General features: G+C 41.2%; 1 protein-coding gene across 39 annotated transcripts in view; it reads right to left on the bottom strand.

Moving 5' to 3' along the window:
* MADD (MAP kinase activating death domain) overlaps nt 1-19,824 on the bottom strand; it is a 72,591-nt gene extending 52,767 nt beyond the window's left edge. For 34 of the 39 annotated variants that reach the window (XM_039378278.1, XM_027719477.2, XM_027719473.2 and 31 more), the window contains exons 1-4: nt 19,746-19,824; nt 6,407-6,599; nt 2,969-3,583; nt 25-328 (exon numbers count right to left, since the gene is read on the bottom strand). In XM_039378278.1, the coding sequence (XP_039234212.1) occupies nt 25-328; nt 2,969-3,583; nt 6,407-6,468 (981 nt within the window). In that variant the 5' untranslated portion in view covers nt 6,469-6,599; nt 19,746-19,824. Of the gene's footprint in view, nt 1-24; nt 329-2,968; nt 3,584-6,406; nt 6,600-19,745 lie in introns of those variants that run through there. The other 5 variants (XM_039378280.1, XM_039378284.1, XM_039378281.1 and 2 more) reach the window with 1 other exon arrangement.

The following is a 19,824-nucleotide window of genomic DNA, read 5'->3' on the forward strand; positions in this document are numbered from 1 at the left end:
AAAGATCTACACTTCCCTTCTTACCTTATGCTCCAAAAGGATGCAGGTCAGCACCTGCAGGCAGGCATCCACTCCCAACAACTCCAAAGGCAGATGTAATGGAAAATCCACCAAGGTGAAGCGGGATGGATCAGGCAGAGCAAAGGTCAAAGCTGGCTGCAACTCATGTGGCAAGACTTCCACATCCACCCGCTTCTGACCAGCAACGGGCATGGGTGACCGGAGCAGACGGTATATCCAAGCCTCAATCTCCCGCAAGTCGTGTAGCAACGCACTAGACTTTTCTTCCACCAGGAGAGAGCCTGTGAAAATCCGCCACATCGTATCCCTGTACAGGGAGAACAAGGTTAAGACTCCTACAGTTTCTCTTGACAGCCATTCTGCAAGGCTCTTCCAGAGAAAGGGCAGATCCACAAAGAAGTAAAAGAGGCAACTAATAAACATTTGATTACGTGGTCGAATGGAAGATAGAGATTTAAGCTTACTGACACAACCACTGTGGGGAAGTATAAATCTTTCTGTGGCAGGAATCAATACAAGTATGTCACTTGAGAGTTCATTCATTCATTTAAAGGATTCAGTCAGGTCCAGATCTCTGACGAAATCTCATTGCCCTCTCATTTACTTGAAATTCAGCAGACACACAGGATACTTTTCTATGTCATACAGAATAGTGGCAGACTGACTGTAGAGTTCTGCTTCCAGCAGTCCTAGAAATCTTTGCAAGAATAGGAATTGAACATGAGATAATAAAAATATGCCACACCCAAGATACTCCAGATGTTTTGCCATGATAAAATATTCTTCTTCATCCTATCCTAAATTGTGTTGCATCATTCTTAAGAGCTAAATAATCCATGGCAGAAATGGATGTATTTCAGCTAAAGCTCTGAAAGCTGTGCAGAAAACATTTAGGTACCTTAGCATAATAAGCAGCAATTTTTCCATGCCCTAAGCTAGCAACCTCAAACCTGTAGCTCACAGATGGGTCGGCCAAAAATCATATACAGCATTGCTCAGCACCTTCAGAGCTTCAAAACTCAAAACTGCATCTGATGAGGGAAGTAAGGGTCTTGTACACTTCAGCCCTTAATGCTGTAGAACAGTGAAGGCTGCAAACCTTCTGTATTCATTCTGCAAAAAACTTCAGCCTGACAAATATTTTCAGTTACTGCAACAGATCCCTTAGAAAGGTATGGGTTCAAATTAGAGATTCTACCTTCCAGTCCAGAACTTTAAAAAAGTAAAAAAAAAGAAAAAAGATTAACAAATGAAGAATAATTAGAGAAATTTGGATGGGTCAAAATAAGGGCAATTTGAGATTACAATAAGTACATGATACACCTCTCAGGAACTGTGACGCTTTTCATCCTCCACTCTTCCTTTAACCACTTGTCATGCACAAGACATCGGGTTGTTAAGAGGCATGCTCCACCTTTTGACAGCAGTGAGGATTCGGTTTCACCTTTATTCTGCCACCACTTCAAAACTATTCTACTTTTCCAGGTCACCATTAGCAAATCACATGGTAATTCAAACCTGCTGTTTTACTTTTCCTAGAGATCTATGCTCACTATGCCTTCTCTTGCCCTCTGCATTCATCACTCAATTCTCCTCTTTAAGCATTCTGTCCAATAAGAGCAAACTTTTCATATAACACATGCCACTCAAACACTGGAATACTCTACCACCCCTTTCAAAAAATCATATGAGCTCACTGAGTTGAGGAAAATAACACAATTCAGTGTATTTTTTCTGTCTCTGTAATTATCAGACTAAATCAAGTGACAAAACAAACTTCCTTAATAGACACTTCCATAGGGGAGAGGGGAAATTTTGGTCTGACAGAATAATTTATTCCCCATCAGTGGATTCAGGTGATAAATCTGCTAACACAGGAATCAGTCATACTAGCCCAGAACACTCTCCTAGAACTATTCCAGGGCAGTAACCCGAGAAATAGGCTACTGCTCTATGAATGGGACACATTTCATGCAAAATGTAAAGAGCTTATAAAGATAAAAATTATAATAATCCTGTCATTTTTTGCTTTTGACAAGTTTAATTTGGAGTGTACCAAGCTACTTAATTCATATTATGTACTATCTCACGGCCCTGTCCCTCTTCCTGTTGAGATAATCCCCTCCTTCTCCAGAGTTTCGTTTCATATTTTTCTATTCAATTAGCATATTGGAAAGGCAAATATCATCCTGGAATATAGGTGCCAGGCACAGCAGCACAGATATACATCCTTGACTGAAATACATATAAACGTTTTTCCTTCTCTACCCTACAGTGCAACAGCTTTTGTAACATACCCAACACTAAAATAGAAGATACGCAAGATTAATATATTACATTAAATATACACCAAGTTCCTGTTAATTTGCTGTTACCAACAACCATTCCCATATGTTTCCTAGACAACTCCCTTGTTTTTCTACCTCTCCTCGCTCTCCCCTTCAAATATTGTACTTTGACCTATTTCAGCTGATCCTGCTTCTCTAGTCTTTTCTCTCCCACACTGAAGTTCAGATTATTTCATAAGCTCGTTAAGCACATTTTCATCATTACCCTCTTGCCCCAAGCAGAAACTCTCTCTGTTATTTCTTGGCTGTTTCCAATTTGCCAGAGAATCAGTCTTGATGTACTCTGCCACAGAGCTTAAATGCCAAAGCAACAATAACAGCATCAGTGCTCAGCTTCAGTTGTCAGAAAGGTAGTGCCTCCTTAGGTGTATCAAAAATGAAAATCATATAAGTTTACAGAATCAGAGAAGTTTTAAAGACATCATTATAAAAATTTCCTTTTCCTAACAAGAACCTGGGTTAAAACAGTGAAAAAGGCCAACCATTGGTGTTTGGCTGCTTCTGCAACTATACCTACACCCACAATTTGCCATACAGACAATTGCAGCCCTGGACACAAACAGTAGGCAGAAAAAGTTCTTTCTTCCATCTCAACATACCTCTGCACCCCACGAGGAATGCCCAACTTCTTGCCCAACAGTCTCTCACTACAGCAGTCCACAAGTCTCTTGAGGGTGTAGAGACACTCACGAAATGTGGAAAAGAAGGGATAATGACTAAGGATGCACAGTGAAGTCAGGGTGCTGTTCCGAGAGCGATGACTGCCTTTGGCCAGACGCTTGCTGCGCGGTGATCGATTCACATCAGGGGTAGACTCTGCACTTGGAGCCTGCAGTGAAGAACCACTCTCTGAACTCTCAGTGCCCACTTCCTCTTGGGGTGCTGATGCCTCTCCAGATTTAGGGATCTTCTGTCCCTCCCGACCTCGATGTCCCCCTGTGCCTTCTCCCTTCTCCTTGGGTACTCGCTTCTGGAAGGAGCGGTAGAAGTTGACACAGATTCCATAGCGAATGACACCTGTATCCTTGTCTGTGAGGGTGAAGACAAAGGAGGTGTCATCACGGAAGCTCATGCGTTTTTGCCGCACACTCAGACATCCTTCTGGCTGGCAGAAGAACACAACATCAGGCGGTAGAGGAAAGTCTGCATGGTCTTCTAGAGGGTAACGTCGCAGCAGTTCGGGAGTCTGAGCAACACTATCACTGCTTGGGTGCCTAGAAAAGAAGCAAACAAAAAACCCATACATAGTTGATTAATACCAATAAAAATCTTTGTGAACTTCCTACTAAAGTGTCAGGAGCCTGTGGGCTCAGCTTCACCTTTGTTTCTTCTCTCCCCTACTATCCAGGGAAAGTGCAGCTTCTCAGTCACTGTCCACAATGCTCAGTCACTAGCACAAGGCAGAAAGGTCAAGTAAAGAAGTCTAAGTGTATACCATCATTATCAAGGCCCAGCAAGGACCGTGTTCAAATTTGACTGAGAAAAGGACTTTCAGGAGTATGTTGTTCCCAGGGGAACTCTATATTGTCATGTTTCCCTGACTCTGACTTTCAAAATTAAGTTAGCTGCACAGGTAGAGACCTGTGCAACATTTTGGCAGGAAATACACTGTCCCTCTCCAAACAACACAGATGAAAAGCCCCTGTATTTCAGCCATTTATGAACAAGATGAAAAATTAAATGAGAAAATCCAGTATCGATTCCTAACTGGGAAAACGAGAATTTACAAGGAAAGAACTCAGATGAATGGTGGAGTGATATGGACCTCATCCTAAAAAATTTTCATTAAAAAGTCCTAGCAACGATAGCTATATATATTTCTAGCTTTGGTTTTCAGGTTGGATTTAAAGTGTAAGTTACTATAAAAGCTGTGTGGTAACATGTGGACCTATTAACACTGTGGTTCTCTAATCTTTGTACCACTGTGTACCAATGGAACACAAAGACAGAAAGGCAGTACTGCTGTTTCCTAATTTTCCACTGGAAGAACAGATTCTTTCAAAATATTAACAATTTTCCTACCACTATTTTTCCATGAAAGTTAATGAATAACTGCCAGAGATATAGAAGGCGATCCAAATAGTGAAGGAAGAAAAACTTGTCCCCAGAGCAACCTCTCTTTGGTTTCACCTCTTTGCTATAGTCTGATCTCTCATCATTTTCTAAAGTAATTAGCATTTACTATCATGTTTACTAAATGGAAGGTAGGAGACCTGGCTCCACCATCACTCCCCTATGGGATATGACACCAGACATTTTCTCATTTTGATACTTTAGATTTGCCTATTTCAAAATACAAATTACACTTGTTTTTCTCATATAATAGATATGAAAAAAACCAAACAAGTAGTAATGGAATGTTCCTAATTTATAAAAGAAACTGGTGCAAATAGCTCTGCTGACTAATTCTCCCAAACTAATATTTTATTACAGAAAAAGTAGAAATGCTTTCATAATGAAGCATAAATTCCTAACAAGATTTATACTGCCTGTATAGTTAAGTACTGAAATACTGTATGAAAAGAAAAACGAAACACTAAAAAGCTTTTATATGCTAGCAGACACAACTAATGCATCATCTGCTGAAGAACAAATATCAAATAATGCTGGTAAGGTTTAGAGAGTCTATTTTAACAGTAAATGGTCAAAAAAATGACATCAATGAAGTACCAGTGAATATATCACCACTTCTTTTGCAGTAATATTAGCTACAAGGACAGAGTCTTCTCAGACATTGAGAACATTTGCAACTAATAAAAGAGAATAGTTGCAAAAGGCATGGCTATTTGTGCACAGTGGATAAAGAGAGGTAACAGTAGAGGCCACATGGAGCTCCTGAGGACTTTGTAGTAGAATCTACTTCAGTCAGCTCCATCTCTTATCATAAGCATTTGCTGAAGTGACTAATGAGACAACAGACCTCCGAGCAGTAGCAGTTTAGCTACCATGGGCTGACAAAAAGCAAGAAAACTGTGGGAGTCCAGAAGTGATACGACCAAATTTCTAAGTGAGAACATCAGACACTATAAATGTCATTGGAGGAGGCAATTAACATTTCTTCCTCCTTTTTCTGGTTGGTGACACACATGTAGGAAAACTTGGTTATTTTCCTACAGACACTAAGAAGTAATTTAACTATTATTCTGTCCATAAAATGCAATAATAAAAATAACTATTAGTTAGGATTATGCTATTTCCTCCACTTAGCCTATTTAAATATTGCATTCAAAGTATTCTGAAAAGAAAGCAAGAAGTAAAGCAACAAGCTGATGCACATAAATCATTGTTATTTAGAAATGAAAGCAAAATAGACTTTGGGATACACCCACTAAAGAGACTCACAGAAAGCAGCTGCATAAACTTTGAATAAAGAAAAGTAACATTTACCGAGGAATTGTGTGTTTGACAAACAGAACACCTATCAACCCCACATTTCATACATACTTTAAGTAAATAAGCATAACATTTTATCTATTGGTAGTTAATAAGACTTTAAAAAACTGAAAGCATTCATGTCATTCCTATGAGGATTAAATAAGTATTAGAGGGAGAAAGAGCCAAGTAAGGCAAGTTCCAGATTTATTTTTTTTCAAGCTGAGTTTACAGACTACACTTCAAAAGCTAGAAAAGTGGTAGTATTTTACTACTAGTATGCTACTAGTAGTAAAATTAGTAGAAAACTAGTATTTTACTTGCATTTAGCTTTCAGTGTTTTCAATTTGTGAATCCCTCTGTCCTGATGCCAGTAAAAGCAAAGAAGTTCAGATACACTGGCTACTAGAAAGTGATATATAAATTGGCTTTTCTTAGTCGCCCTTTGCAGACCCTGGAAAAGAAGTCTAAGGACCACAAATTAAAAACCTTTGGCTGCACTAGTATCTTTCAAAAAGTGCCCTGGCCCAAGTAGATGCTACCCTTAGGGTAGCATTCTGCACACATTTCAAACAGCATTTCCTCAGCACCAAGCAAGGCTTCATCAATGGATGTGAGGCTATTTATTCCCAAGCCAAAGCATTGCGGAGACTCTTTTACATTACCTGGCTCCAATGATGACAAGATAGTCCAATAAGCGGGGGCAGATTCTCTTTTTCTGCACCATTTTCCTTGACACCCCTCCCTATGTCATCTCAGTGAATTTCTGTTCATCGATCCAGTGGTCAATTATCCCATCAGCCGTGATCAACCGCCTTGGGGAACAGAATCTGCTGGAAACTATGTGGGAAGTCCAATCTACAATCAAGAAAAGCAAGAGTGTCAAAAGCACAATCAGGAATATCAAATACACATAAGCAACTTCATGGCCTTAATTACATTCCCCAGAAGCCTCAATGTTCTGTGCACACACGGTCATCCACAGATTTCTATCTTCTTGACTATAAAACCACAGCAACATGCCCGCAAAAACAGAGAGAGCTGAAAAACACACAAGAAAAGAACAAGAGGATCTCAAGAATTACTGGTTGGAGTCGATCATCTTAGAGGCCTTTCCCCACCTAAATGATTCTATGATTCTGATCTAAAGGAAAACACAGACAAACAAAGTAGCATTACTTGCAAAGCGCTACTCAGTAAGTGGCTTGCATGATGTTTAGGCAAATCCATGACATCGCTACAGTGCTTGGGAAAGGAGCTTCAGTTGGCAACGCTGTACAGCTAAACATGACTGAAGAAAAAGACACAATCTGAACTTTAGCTGTGTGACAAACAGAAGGGGTAACATCAAGAGAAGTCCAATTTAACAAAATGCATCTCACTGTCCCAAACCTGCAAGTGGTCTACAGCAAGAATGATCTCCACAATCCCCAATGACTGTGATCTCTTAACGCTTTTGCTGTGAAGGTATAGAACTGCAGTTCTACAGGACTGCAGTTTGCAATAGCAAAAGTGCCTCTTGTAAATCACACTGTTTCTTTCACTTACTTACAACTGGTATTTTACTGCAGCATTATTACTTGTCAATAATTATGCTTAATAGATATCCAGAACTCAGCAAGCACTGTAAAATCATTCTTTCCAATCCCACAATTCATACTTCATAGAATTCATGACAGAGAGAGGGGAAAAAAAAATCTTAAAAAGTAATACAGTTCCACATTACAATGTTCCCTATCTGTGTTTGAAAACAATCTGAAAACAGAAATTTTCTGAAACGGAAAGTTCTCAGAAACTCTAAAAGTCGGAGATGCTCAAAGTATACTACAAGCTTACTGAGCAACCCAATGAAAGTATTAGTAGAGTTATTTTATACTCAAAAAATTTAAACTGATTGCCTTTCGAGGCATATTCAGAGTAAGGTTTTTACTTCAGTTCATGTGTCTATCCTAAGGCTGTCACAGAATTCCGAAAATTATTATTGTTGTACTAAAATATTTCAGTTCTGCAGCATAAAGTTTATATTTTATTTGTATAGAAGTAAAACAGATTTACTAACAACCTGTAAATCTCAGCAAAATCAGACTATTTTCTTGATGTTTCTCTCATTAATTCACAACCAAAAGTTAGTTAAAAGCACTGTAACTGTCAGCATCTCAGAGTCACATTCAAAGTCTAGCAACATATTTTCTTCCTAGTCCTTCACATTTGAGAAACAGAGTTGGGGAATTTTATTCACTAGCTTTCCAAATACCAGTAAGAACACAAACACACACACACACACACACAAAAGAAGGATGTATGTGGCTTATAAAAAAGGAAAATCATACTAGTCAGTAAGTATTAATTAAGGAATAATAAACCGAACGAAATTTTAATGCTGACACACACAAACTTCCACAACCTGTAAAACTTTGCTGCACAGTTTTAGTAGATCCTCAATTACAGTCACTGTAGGCTCCCAAGTGACAGCACTATGAATTATCTTCTCTGACCAGCAATACTGTTATAAATTATCTTCTCTGAATAACAGACAAAATACAGACACAGGAAGCAAAGTTCCTGTTTCTTCATTTTAATGACATTATTGAAACATTGTAGAATTTGCCCTAGAAAAGCTTTTGATCCTTGATATTCTACAAATATCTTCGTGTAGATTAACTCAAGAAGAACAAGATGAAGTTGGGATGATCAAGTGGACCTTTTTGTCTCCAGTTTGTTTTCTTTCCAAATACCTTTACTCAGAACTCTTTAAAGAACAAACTGATCAGTTACAGATACAGGAACGGGAATAAGTTACCACGATGTAACCTAGAAGTACGACTTTGAGGAAATTTTGCTACTTGTGGTAACGAAACATATGTTCTTCCTCTGTAACAGAGACTACCCTACCCCTCGGTGAAGGTGGAGAAAGCAAAATGCATTTACAGTGGAGTAAAAACTTGTGCAGTGACTACAGAGTACTGAGAGACTACAAGACTACAACCTTAACTTACCTTTTAGTAACAGCATTAAAGAGTATTGTAGCAGTATTTGTTGGAACTCACCTTCCTAATCCTGTCTGGAATTGGACACCACAGTTGATAATCTGTATAAAGCAACACAAAAGACATCAAAGTCCTGCCTCCTGCCCCTTATCTGCCAAAAGCTTGCTTTCAGGTCAGTGTCATTCCCTTCTCTGTGCTGGTAGAAGTGCTCATGCCGCTACATTGCGACCCAGATTGTGGAATTGATATGGACTAAAACTAAAACTTTCCCTTCTCCTCCCTTGCCATTTTTTGGTTTTACTAGGTTGGGGGTTTTTTTGAGTTGGTTCACCAAGTGGCCCCACAAACACTTGTGAGAGCACGAAAAAAAAGTAGGAACAAGCAGTTAGGGGAATCTGGAAAACCTGACTGAACATAATATGATCACAGAACTACAGACAGCATCTCTACAGGTAATCCAGAGGTAAAGCAGTTTCTTTCTCAGAGATTTGCTATCATCTTCCCCCTACCTTCTGGATTTTACAGACTAAGTACATTAGGACAGAAATAGATCAAAATAGATCAAACAACCAAGAGATACTTCAATTTCTCCTCTTTCATGTTGGCATTTGGACCTGAACTGAGATATTAACTTGACTCTGAGATGGCACAAGTTTTGACATATCAATGTCAAAACCTCTTCTCTCCCTCAAGCCACTTTAAAGTTGCTTTTTCTGAAAAGGTTTCTGCGGCATTTCTCTTTGCAAACATATTGGAACCAGCCCTTAGAAGGCTGGATCCTCAAGCAGCACTTGAGACTTTCTATAACTTCAGCACAAGAAAAGAAGAAAAATAAAGAAGTGAAGGCCACCACAGAAACATACTGCACAAGCAGATCACATATCAGACAACATCATAATTTAAATAAGCACTTATATGGATGATGAACAGGTTGGTGAGAACTAACACTACCCACCTACTGTAGCAGCTGTCAGGAATACTCACGAACTAGTAAAAGTTGGCACAGTAGCCTAGACGTAAAGACAAAAGGCCAGAGCCAGCATCAACCCACAGCCTACCAGTAACTCAAGATACAAAAGAAGTGTTCAAAACAACAAACAGATCTATTACTGGCACTACTCTGCATTTCAAAATTGCCAAAAAAAACCCCAAATTTCAGGTTGTAGCACAACTTCTTAGAGGACAATCTGCATGGCATTCTGCAATTTAAAGTCCTCCCAGGAATAAAAATCTATATAAACACACAAAAACTCATGAAAAGCGCCACACCACAGAACAGATATGGCAGCATGAAAGAACCGCAGCAGATTTTTTATCAGTTTAGAGTCACCTGAGTCAGACCAATACCCTGCATCCCAAGAGACATGAATCGTGCAGCAACTCTGTTTCATCTATCCCTTAGAGTCTTCAGCCTTTTTTAAGTGTCTTTTCATTGCAGACACAAACCTAGAGGAACAAAGTAATTTAGTCAAGGAATAACTTGAATACGACAAACTGTTAATGCAACCTGGCTCACTGCATTTGCTCTGGCTGAGATGGAGTTCATTTTCCCCACAGCAGCTCTCAGTGCTGTGCTGTGTGTTGGTAGCTGGAAAGGTGTTGACACACCAGTCTCAGCTACTGCTGAGCAGTGCTCTCACAGCATAAAGACTGTCTCTCCAATGTTCCTCCCTCACCAGTAGGCTGGGGAGGTGACATAGCCAGGACAGCTAACCCAAACCTAAGGGATATTCCATACCATATGACATCTGCTCAGCAATAAAAGTTAAGAGAAAGGAGGAGAATCCATTATTTACATTTGTCTTCCAGAGCAACCACGAAGCCTGCTGAAGCTCTGCTTCCCAGGAAGTGGCCAGACATCACTTGCTTATGGGAAGTAGAGAACAAAAGTTTTTGGGTTTCATTGCTTCCATGAACGTAACCTTTGCTTTATTAAACCGCCTTTATCTTGACTCACAAGGGTTTTTTCCATCTTATTTTCTCACCTCTGTCCTGCTGAGGAGGGCAGTGACAGTGGTTCAGTGGACAACTGGCATCCAGTCAGGGTCAACCCACCACACTCACAGTTGTTTTCATCACACAGAAGCTTCCAGCTCTGACAGGTCTTACACTCAACTATAGGACAGTTAGCAGGCATTTAGATCATTGCCTGCAAAAATGATATAAAAACAACAGATTCATTTCCAACAGGCAGATGTTAAGTCCTGCTTTCCTTGCAACTCTTCCATACTTCAGGATGGTATCAGAAAGGCTTCTCCTTCCATTATGTCCTGCTTTTATTTGGTACAAGGATCATACTGCACAGTTTACCAGTGCGTGCATACCTTTAGAATATAAATCAGCATTTTACAATTCCATTTGCACACTGACTGAGTAAAGAACATACAGCGGGACATTAACTTGTAAGAGAAAAAAAGAGGAAGTCAATAAGGAGACAGAACGAATTACAGGACAGAAGCCACATGAATTATGGTTCACTTTCACCTGGTGCAATACCAGATTTCCAGCCACACTCAAAAGGAACAAAATTTTTAGGTCTAAAATGTCCTCGGAACACCTTGAATTTCTGTTTACTCTCAGCCAAAACAGTCTGTACTGAGTTCAGATCTATAGCCACTATGCCTGACCTTAGTGCATTGTTTACTGTGAACTCGAGATCCATACCAATCGGACTACACTGAAAACTGAAACAAACACAAATAGGGCCAGAAGTTTCAATGCCTGCTTTTGGGTTGATTTACGTTTCCTTTTCTCACATCACACATCTTTACCTATCTGCTAAGCTATGAGAAATATGGGCAAATCCCTCCAGACCAGCCAACCTGCACACAGGAACTCTTCTCAACTCACCACAGAACTTGAATCAACATGGTCTGAAGAACAATATGAACTGTTCACGGTAGCTTTGACCTGTCTTTAGAGATTTTAATAAACTTTATGGAATCTTTACCACTGAAATTTTGGTTATTTCTTCTTCCAAGTCTGTTTCAAATGATCTCATCCATTCTCTCTGGTAAAGCACATACTATTTTTACTTGTACTAAGGTTTTAAAGAAGCAGACAAGCAGGTCTCTTTTCACATGATCCATTTTCTATTTTCTCTGCTTAACAATCTATATGAACACTAAACACTTGCTAATAGTTTTATACTTAAAAATATGCAACATTCTAGGAAGCTCATTATCACTATTATCCAGATAATACAGTGCTTCTACTAACACAAGAAACACAGATGACAGCGCAGACACTTCTCCAGAGCTTGACAGAACATGGAACAATTTCTAAAATCAGACCTGGATGGACTTGCTATACTGGTGCAGCTGCTTTATGTGTGTTACCATCCACCTTTGCAAGGCAGCAGTGCATGCCAACCCTGTGACTTCTAAAAAGATACTAGCACTTTGGAAGAAAAAAAAAAAAAGGCATTTTCAAAGCATTGCAAGCATGTCTAAAACAGACAATGGCATAATTATCTAGTATGGTTAGTCTGTAATACAGGTGTGGTTCTGTAAAATGCCTAGGGATAGTTCCAAGCATAAGAAATCACCCAGTAGAGAAAGAATGCAGGCAGATTCTAAAAGCATCCTCCTTGGAGCACATGCATATCTTCAATCAGTAAGAGTTCCTTGTGGATAAAATAGCAGATGCATCCCAACTGTTTTCACTTTCCGTCTATCCATAAAGCTTGAGGAAAAGGACAGAATTAATCAGATTAAAGAAAATTAAAGAATGAATTGTGAAAACAGTTTTTGGTAATACAAGAAGACTTTCTTTGAAGACCTTCTGAATAATTATAATAATTTAAAGATTTCTTCCTACTACATAATATTATCTCTGCCTTCTGAAAACAGTACTGACACAGCCAAGCTTCTTTAGCCTCCATATCAGTTTTCCAGAGCAAAATGGAGGTAGCGTGGACAGGGATGCCGACAAATAGACTGAACATGACCAGAATGAGTTCACAAACAGAAGTATCATGCCATACAGAGAGGAACGTTTTTGCAGCATCACAGAGTGGAGCTGGACTGATTCAGGTTATGGGTTGCTATAGTGACAGATTTCCCCTTCCCTGCCATATGCTGGCCCTTCAGCGTTGCTTCCTCTCGCCTCCCTGCTTCGGCCAAATGCTTGGTCAAAGCAGCCTGCTGTACATGCAAGATCACGCAGTCACCACACATGCACATGGTGTGAAAGCAGACCCACAGGTAATCTGATTCAGATCAATCACCATAGCAACCCAATCTTTTAGTCTCTAGATTTTAGCCTGTCGGGTATATTTATAGAGCAGCTGCAGTGCTCCACCCCCTCTGCTCCACCACCAAAGCTCCCAGCACTGCCCACGCTACAAACAAGCTTCACCCAGGCACACGGACTGCCTGGAGTGAACACTGAAACACACCCATCCTGGCACCTGCAGGCCCTCAAGTTAGATGACAGCGTAGTATTTGCAACATGCTAAATAAACGCCTCCCAGTCAGTGAGGTTTCCCATATCCACAAATACTAAAAATATCAGAAGTCATTATTACCCATGGAAAGCTGAGTACCAACCACAGCTGACAAGATCCACTTATCCAGGTACTCACAGGATGCTTCCACAGACATGCACTGCAGCTGCTCCTTTAGTATTACAGAAAAAGGATGTGCAAAGTGTGCTAACACACAATCCTAATAGGAACTTGCAGACAGCAGCAAACGCAAAGGAGTGGTTCCAGCAGCTCCTGCTCTACAGAGGCAAGGCTGTACCTACCAGAAGGTTTTTGAAAACCACGCAGAAAAATCAAGACCGAGACCTTGAATGAGCAACAAGAGACAAGCACGTGAGAAAGAACAGTATGCAAATACTGTTACTCATTTCATTCTATTACGCTCTTGGGAAAAAACATCAACAATTAACTAATGTAGGAAAAGCATACACTTTTACAGTACTCCATTTCCTAATAGGAAAGAGATGACAGATTTTAGCCTCACCCCCAGGTCATTTCACACACTTCATTTTATGTTAAAGCCCTTATCCTCCTCCCTTTCTTCACTGCCTGGAACATCCCTTTAGTTATCCTCCCTGTGCAGGATCATTGTACAGGACACACAGAGTACCACTCACTATAGAATCATAGAACAAATTCTGGCATAAAAACCCTCTGCCAATCTGGCTGGTTCTCCTGCTCTACACTGTTTGAATTTAAACTCATCTTTTATTTAAAATTAATCTCCAGAGATTTGCACAAGAGAACAGTAACACAGGAGCTTTGGCTCCCTGTCCTTCACTCTTTTCAAGTCTGTCCTTTTTTGCCCCTCCTTATGAAATGTCACCATCACAAAATAGGAGAGCTTTCTCGTCTATGTCTACCTCATCAGTTTTTCATTTATTCTCAAATCTGAAGTAGTAACCACTCATACACTTTCCAAGGCATGGTGGGGGGAAGGAAGGGCAAACCAAAACCTACACAACGCCCCCAAACTAGCCTAGTAATGCTACCACTATAGCATTACCTTCTTTTCCAAACCAGAATTGGTTTTGGTTTGACCTTTGAGTTAAGAAACCTTGTTGCTGCTTCTGACTACAGCCTAGACCCCAGCATCCACAAGATGCTTCCATTCCCAGCCCTCTGCCCCATTTGAGAAGTAGGCCACAGTTCCCATAATCCGGGCACCAGGAGGTTTTTTCCAAAAGCCAAACAGTGCAAATGTACAGCCATAAAAAATTAATAGGAAAACAACAAAACGTGACATTTGAGAGAACTGTTGGATGGAGCTGCAACTGCTAAATTATTCAGTGCTCTCCCTTGCTACGGTGCCTCCCCAAGCCATGGTAAGCAACTCTAGGCCAGGAGACATTACTCATGGCACCATCACCACCAAATACAGGCAGATACAACTCTCTTTCCCGGAGAAGGGTCACACAGGGACAAATGACAGGCTCACGGGGATCCCAACAATAAATTCCAGCCATCTGTAAGACAGAAAAAGGGGACACTCACAAACAGCGTGGAAACACTGAAACATTGCTCAGGACAATGAGAACCAGAAAATAAAGTACTTGAAATAATCCAGCCATTTGGCTGTTGTTAGCACCACGGAACTCAGAGCCTCAAATCTGTTTTGCCATGTATTAGAAACACTCCGCCTGTCTCCCCATGCATACCACGTGCCTTCTTATTCCTTCCTTCTACGTGTCTTCTCTTCATCAACACTGTGGAAGATCAGAAATTCCTACTCTCAAACCAATTCACTATTAATTTTGGTGATAAATCACAGTACCAGCTGGTCAAAACTGAAAGGAAATAAAGCCCATTATTTAGTCTGGAAGAGCACTGGGATGTGAGAAGCTCGTGTTTGGCAGACTCATCCACACGTAAACATTGGGGGAAACAAGCTCAGGAGGAAGACGGGACAGGAACTGCCTCAAGCAACAGTTCAAGCCAACAAATGACAGAACAAGGGGTCCCAAGGGGACCTTCTAGACATCGGCAGTCACCACGGCAAAGGAAGGAGGGGACACACAATGCCTGCTGGATATGGCTGAAGACTAATGAGAAAAAGAAGATAGAAACCGGGTGTCCTGGAGGACAGAAGAAGCGTACCCAGCTCATGGCTCCAGTAGAGTGCAGTTCAACTGCCACCAGGTGGAAACAGATGTGGCAGCAGAGTGGCTCAGTGTTTGTGGGTAAAATAATTCTGGCGGAAACTGGTTTTGATTCTTAATCATTTTTATCACAAAAAGTACTCCTCTCCTCCTGATGAGGTTTAAACAAGCAGAGGCACAACTCCCCATCTCCTCCTACAAGGGTCTTTCCAGAGCAAGCACAGATCCAGGGAAGCTGGTGTCAAAGCTACAAGCAAGAAGAGCATCAAACGTTTTATACTGACAGTGGGAAATTCAGTTAGAATATAATGGGAAGCAGGACACAACCACAGTGCTGAACTGGCAGATGAGACAGAGAAATGCAACAGATTAAGAAAAAAAAAGCTGCTCTGCTCAAAAGATAACACACAGTTCCTGGAGGTCATCAGATACCAAATTTGACAGTAGCGTATCTTTGCCTCCTATGTAAAAAAACAAGTGTTGATTCCCTGATTCTCACAAATATAACTGTTTAGAAATTAGTTCCAAACAAAACAAAAAGCAAAGATCTGACAAACATTACTGGATAAGTCAAAGGCAATATGATGACCAGCCTTTTATTCAGGGACACTGCTGCTTTGAAATATTGAAGACTGTGGAAGAAACAGAAAATCATGAAACTTTGTTCCTTGCTGCTATGCCAATGCATTACTTGTCACAGGGACCCAGAAACATAACAGTCTCATTTAACTGCAATGTCTAGGAACACAGTATAAGAACTGCCTCAGCTTAGGTAATTTAGGCATATGAAAGTAGCAGTTCTAACTTTCAAATTACTGTAAGGGTCCTGCTAGTTGCAGGTATCTAAAGTAAACACAGCCTCTCACAATTTAGTGGTTTCGAGGCACCAAAAGGTATGGCCTCCCCAACTGGGAGTTCTCCAGTATAAAGAGATTTTAGAGCTCCTGGCAGTACATGGATAAGTTCTTCAGAGTTTTGCTGGGTTTTGTGTTTCAGTTGGTTATTCTAGTTCTAAGAGACAAATCAGGAGCATGTTTGTCAATCATTAACAGTAATTTTCATATGGTTGTGACAGGTTTAAAGACCTCCAGTGACAGAGAATCTAATTGTGCTAAAATTCTTTTCTAGCTCAGACAACAGAGCAAAGACCAGCAGAATTATACAGGTTCAGTTACAGAGAATGAACAATAGGTCAACATTGGTTTTTCATAGATCTCAAGGTGGAGAAAGAAAAGCAGTAAAACATTCTGTCTTCAAAAGAAATATCACAATTATTCTACAGATTAACAGACTATCCCACTAAAAAACACTCCTTTCTAATTGATGCTTCATGCTGCTCATTTTTATTTCACTTTGTGTCTTCGGTTGTCACTTAAGTCACTGACAATGCTTTTACTTCACAAAAATTTATACCTTGAGATAGATGGAGGCCATTTAAACTGGGGATGTGGTATTAATCTTACATCTCAAGCTCTTTCATTCTTTTTTCTAAATCCTTTCCTCATTGCTGCAAATCCCTAATCAGAAGCTGTATTCTGTATTTTCTAGTATTGCATTGAATAACTACGTTTGCTGAGGGACTGCCCGGAAATTTAATGGAATATATGTGAAATGCAGACCCCATAGGGCCAAAGGACATTTGCAGGAATTAATCTGGGTTGTAACATATGCATTTTCTGTCTCCAATTCCTTCCTAATGGAAAGTAAGTGAAACATTCAACTGTACTAAGGTTTAACAAAAAAGTATCAATTACCATCTTGTGAGCATGATGGCACTACCCACCTAGTTAAAAAACTACGGTGTGAAATGACAGGCAAGACACTACATTTTACACCATTTCTTATCCACTCACACACTAAATCTCTACCAGTATGTTTTTCAAAAAAAAACAACTTATCTGGAATGGAGTATCAGAGAAAATCTATTAGCTTGATTGCTGTAAACTAAAAACTGTGAAGAGATTTATTCTCTTAGAATTTAGCAGCACTTGTGACTTGCTAATTTAATACCAGAAATTCTCATAAATATTTGGTTTTTCTGGTTCATCACAGAAGGTCTAAAACAGACCAGACTGAATATCTTGACAGAGGTATGCCTAGTATATTCTGTCTATACAGACCCTGAATATTCAATATGGCTTGAGGTGAGAGAGAAAAATTATGAGACTCTGTACCCCTCACCCCAAGGCAGATGAAATCAAAGTCAACACTAATTTAGGAAGATGATATGAACAAGTGTTTCAGTAAGAGCTGAGATTTTTACCTCTCCAACTCCAAAATCCTTCTGAAACAGACTGAAGTTGGACTTCATTACATATATACCCTGTCTGTTTTCAAAAGAGTTACAGAATGGTATTGAGGCTGAAGAAGAGGTTTGCCCTCTAGTATACTTACTTTATGTTTTTCCATGAAAATTAGAAGACTTTTTTTTTTTTCCAATTGCTGCACAGCCTTTGGTTCACCACCATTCATGGCTTTGGCACATAACACATAACATGAAACTGTGTCTCGGCCATGCTACACGCTTTGTATGGACAGCATTCTTTCAGTGAGGATATTATTTTCCTTTTTGCCTATCCATGAAATTATAAATTTTTTTTAAGTAAGAACAGTGTGGAAACTAATGCAGTAGGATTCTGAAGCTTACGCCTGGAAACCTGTTAATTTGATAAGAACACAAAAGTCCAGACTCATGATAAAACTGCAGCACCATTGGAGAGGCATGTACAAGATTTTTTAGTGAGGACAAAGCTGTATTATTTTCCAAACAAAGCATTCTAGAGACTTGCTCATGATTTTGCATTTTATTACACAGTAAAATATTTAATGAGTGTATATTTAATTCCAGTGTCTATTAAACCCTGTCCAAGAGCTGTGCATTTTCTAACAATACAACAGTAAAGCAAAAGTAGTATTTTATAGCTAGAATGATCTATCAGTTCAGTGTTACATAACATGTTATGATGGGATGGCCAGATGAAATCCTGTAAAAACTGCATTTTGACTATGTTGGATGTGAAGTGCTCTCTCTCTGATGTGTCAGTATTGCAGATTTTCATTAGTGCTGAAAACAGCAAGTACTTCTTGTGCTCATCCAAAACAGTTCCCTAGGTTCAAGCAGCATAAAGTCCAAAAATAGAGACGTTGCCTAAATAACCTATATTTGGATGACTTTGGTTTGATTATGTGACCCTGAGGACACCACAATACATCTTCCCTCCCCCTGCTTCTGCCTACAAGTAGCATCCTTTTTACAGATAAGGAGCAAAGGATTCTTTTTTGCTGCAAGGAGCACAGCAAGGACACTTGTGAGCACACCAACAGAAATGCTGACCCAGAGTTGCACTGGATGTAGAGAAAATGGCTGGCTTATCTTGGGAGATCACAAAATATTGCCAGATTACAGTTCTAACCCATCTTCATGGGGCTACAAATTTATATTGTCTGTTATTTTGGGTATGTCTGAAAACAGCGTGGTGTTATGGGTGAGTTCAGGGAAAAAAGGGAGAGGAGAAAGATAGGCAACAAATCAGTTTCCTCCAAGACTTATCATTTCTCTAAGCCTTTCTTTACCGTGACTCCACACAAACAGTGACACAGACCAAGCTCACTTCCCCTCCTTCGCCTGACAATAAAAGCGAGCAACACAGCAAGGTGGTGACACCCATTTCTAAAGAGAAAGTGCTCTTGATTTATAGGTGACTTAATAAGAAATTGCCTAGCATAAAGTGGATTTCCTATTCTATTGTCTTAGGGAGTAATTGGATCTGCTGTTTACAAACCAAGGAGTAAAAGCACCTTTCCAGTCACATTACCGCAGCAACCCCTTCACAAGGCTACACACCTCACCCCTTCCAAGGGGATAGACCGCCCTGCGCCTCCCTTCTCCCTTCCCTCACTATCCTGCCCGCTCCCTCGCGGCAGGGAGCAAGGAAAAGCCTCCGGGAGGCCCGGGCCCGGAGGCGGCGGGGCCCGCGCCCGCACAGCCGCCGCACCCCCGGACCCGCCAGCGACCTCTCAGGGGCTGCTGCCCGACCGCGGCCAGCTGAGCCCCGCGGCCGCAGCGGGACATCGCAGCCCCGCCCGCCATCGGCACCCGGCAGGATGGAGCAGAGCCCGGCCGGCCCCGCTCCCCGCAGCGGCGGGCCCCGATCTCTGCCCGCCGCCGACCGTGACCTTGCGGAAGGAAGGGCTCGCCGCTCCCGAGCATCCCCGCCGCGCGCGGCCGGACGGCTGCGGCGGAGCCCGGGGCGGGCGGGGATGCCCCGCCGGCAGCTGTCCGGGTGCGGGTCACTGCAGGCAGCGCCGCCGGCTGCGCTCCCAGCCCGACCCACGCATAGCGGCGGTGGGGCAGGCTCCGCTTCTGACATGTGCACGCACCCCGCCGCCTGCGGCACCGGCACCGCCCGCCCGGCCAGGCCGCCCCGCTCACCTGCCCCGCCGCCGCCGCCGCCGCTCTGCCCGCCCGGCCAGTTCCGCATCGAGCGCCAGGAGCGGGACGCGCCACCGCG

This window comes from Pipra filicauda, unplaced genomic scaffold, assembly GCF_003945595.2.
Source record: "Pipra filicauda isolate LSUMZ 115617 unplaced genomic scaffold, ASM394559v2 scaffold133_size2016399_pilon, whole genome shotgun sequence".
In the NCBI taxonomy this organism is placed as follows: domain Eukaryota; kingdom Metazoa; phylum Chordata; class Aves; order Passeriformes; family Pipridae; genus Pipra; species Pipra filicauda.